This window comes from Castanea sativa, chromosome 5 (assembly GCF_040712315.1).
Source record: "Castanea sativa cultivar Marrone di Chiusa Pesio chromosome 5, ASM4071231v1".
Taxonomy (NCBI): domain Eukaryota; kingdom Viridiplantae; phylum Streptophyta; class Magnoliopsida; order Fagales; family Fagaceae; genus Castanea; species Castanea sativa.
The window spans coordinates 31,397,506-31,400,432 of NC_134017.1; the positions used below are offsets into that span (position 1 = coordinate 31,397,506).

At 44.1% G+C, this 2,927-nt stretch overlaps 1 protein-coding gene across 1 annotated transcript; it reads left to right on the forward strand.

Moving 5' to 3' along the window:
* The first annotated feature begins 1,065 nt into the window (after positions 1-1,065).
* LOC142635066 (uncharacterized) lies at positions 1,066-1,476 on the forward strand. Its single transcript, XM_075809280.1, has one exon. It carries the CDS (start codon positions 1,066-1,068, stop codon positions 1,474-1,476), a length of 411 nt encoding a protein of 136 aa, XP_075665395.1.
* The last annotated feature ends 1,451 nt before the right edge of the window (positions 1,477-2,927 follow it).

Here is a 2,927-nt window from a genome sequence, read left to right on the forward strand (position 1 = left end):
GTACATTCCAAGAATGAGGCTTTGATGTGCAAGATGTTCCCATTCAGTTTGGGACCTGTGGCAATGAGATGGTTTAATGGCCTGGGGGTAGGTTCTATTGACTCTTTTAAAGGACTCACCCGGGCATTTGGATCCCGCTTTATTACGTGTAGTAGGGTTCCTCGGCCCTTAGACTCCTTATTGTTTATGACTATGCGAGAAGGAGAAACTTTGAAAACATATTCAGACAGATATTGGGAGATGTTCAATGAGATAGATGGAGATTTTGATAATGTGGCAATAAGAACTTTCAAGGTTGGCCTGCCTGCCGAGCATGGTCTGAGGAAATCACTAACAGGAAAGCCAGTTAATAGTGTACGCCAGCTTATGGATCACATTGACAAGTATAAACAGGTTGAGGAAGATCAACAATTGGGTAAAGGCAAGGGGAAAGTGGTCTCTTAGGATAAAAGGGACTTCAGGTCGGACCGGTTCAACAATAATCGTTCTTGGCGAGATGTTTTTGGGCAGTCTGGGGTTGCTGCGACACCACAAGCAGTTAACTTGTTGTTTTGAGAACCAGTGCATCAAATCCTGGAGAAAATCAAGAATGAACCTTTTTTCCAGTGGCCAAACAAAATGGGAGGGGATCCCATGAGGTGTAACCAGAGCCTTCATTGTCAATACCATCAAGAGTGAGGGCATACTACAGAGGATTGTAGAACTCTGTGGGGTCACTTGGAGCAACTGGTACGAGGAGGTAAGCTAAAGCAATTCATATATCATCTCGTTGGGCAGGGAGGCCATGCAGGGTCAGGATCTCAGAGGGATACTTCTTTGAAACCACCTCTGGGCACAATCAATGTCGTTCTCGCCACGTCAGGAAGGGTTGGTTCTCACCATTCCGGGGTAATATCTGTAGCCCAACCTCTTGTAGGGGAATACTACCCAGAACCCAAAAGGAGCTAAACAAAGGGCCGACCAGCGCTGAGTTTCTCTAACGATGACAAGGCAGGTACTCTGCAACCACACGATGATGCATTAGTGGTTACCCTCAGGATAGGCGGGTACGACGTGAAACGAGTGATGGTTGATCAAGGTAATGGAGTGGAAATTATGTACCTATATCTCTATAAGGGTTTGGGGCTGAAACTGGGGGATTTAACCAGTTATGATTCACCCTTAATAGGGGTCGAAGGGAAGGTTGTTATACCAATGGATCAGATCAAGCTACTAGTGCAGATTGGGGCGGAGATAGTAGATGTCAATTTCATGGTGGTGGATGCTTTCTCCCCCTACACAACTATTGTGGCGAGACCCTGGCTTCATGCCATGGGAGCTGTCTTCTCCACCCTGCATTTGAAGGTAAAATATCCGTCTGGTGGCTGGGTGGAAGAGCTGAGGGGTAGCCAGCCTACGGCAAGGCAGTGCATGGTGGCCACTGTCAAGCATCAAATCGAGGCGGAGTCTTCGGCATCAACCAAGCAAAGTTTGTAGCAATCAAAAAAGCCAACATCAGTTGGCATTATGGCAGAGGAGACAGAGTGTGAGGAATTGGAAAGAATTGTAACAGATAATGATAAAGAGAAGTATTTTCAGGTCGGATCTCAACTGCCTCCTTAGGAGAAGGAAGAGTTGATGTTGTTCTTGAAAGAAAATATTGATGTGTTTGCATGGAACTCTTATGAGGCTCCTAGAATGGATTCGAGCTTCATTTTCCATCATCTGAATGTCAATCCAGCTATAGTATTGAGGAAACAACCACCTCGACATTCATATAAAGAGCATTCTGAGGCTGTCAAAGAAGATGTGATCAAGCTTAAACAGGCCAGAGCTATCAAATGAGTTTTTTACCCTGAGTGGTTGGCTAATACAGTAGTAGTAAAAAAGAAGAATGGGAAGTGGAGAGTATGTGTGGATTTCATAGATTTGAACAAGGCTTGTCCCAAAGATCCTTTCTCAATGCCTCGTATAGATCAGTTGATGGATGCCACTGTTGGGCATCCTCGGATGAATTTTTTGGATGCTTTTCAAGGTTATCACCAAATACTTTTGGCTTTGGATGATCAGGAGAAAGCAGCCTTTGTCACTCTAACAGGGAATTATCATTACAAGGTAATGCCCTTTGGTTTGAAGAACGTAGGGGCTACTTATCAGAGGATGATGACTAGGATGTTTGAGTCACAACTGGGAAAAACTATTAAGGTTTATGTGGATGACATGGTAGTGAAAAGTAAAGTGGTGTCCACACATGTGGAAGACCTAAATGACACCTTTTAGGCACTGAGAAAATATAAGCTGCGCCTTAATACTTCTAAATGTTCCTTTGGTGTAGGATTAGGTAAATTCCTAGGTTATATGATCACTCATCATGGAATTGAGCTTAACCCTGCGCAGTTTAGAGCAATTAACAGCTTGCAGCCACCTTAGAATCCCAAAGAAGTTCAGAAGTTGACAGGGATGACTGCTACCCTAAACCGGTTTATTTCTCGGTCCGTAAATAGATGTAAGCCTTTCTTCCAGCTGTTGAATAAGTGGAAGGGATTTGAATGGAACGAGGAGTGTGTTTTAGCCTTCCAGCAGCTTAAAGAATATCTTTCTTGACCACCTATTATGTCTCGGCCCGAGGTGGATGAAGTTCTATTCACCTACATTGCTGTGGCTCATCATGTCATTAGTTTGGTGCTGATACGGGTTGATGGTGCTGTACAAAGGCCAGTTTATTATGTGAGCAAGTCCTTACTCGAGCTCGAGGTGCATTATTTACCGTTGGAGAAAACTATTCTAGCAGTGGTGCATGCTACGCGTAAGCTTCCCCATTACTTCCAACCCCATACAGTTGTTGTTTTGACTCAACTTACTCTTAGGTCAATACTTCGAAGTGTCGACTACATGGGAAGGATTGCCAAATGGGGTACCATCTTGGGAGCTTTTGACATCAAGTATAT

What these genes read in the sequence shown, in the direction of transcription:
- LOC142635066 (XM_075809280.1), top strand. Translation starts at nt 1,066, where the DNA reads ATGGTTGATCAAGGTAATGGAGTGGAAATTATGTACCTATATCTCTAT.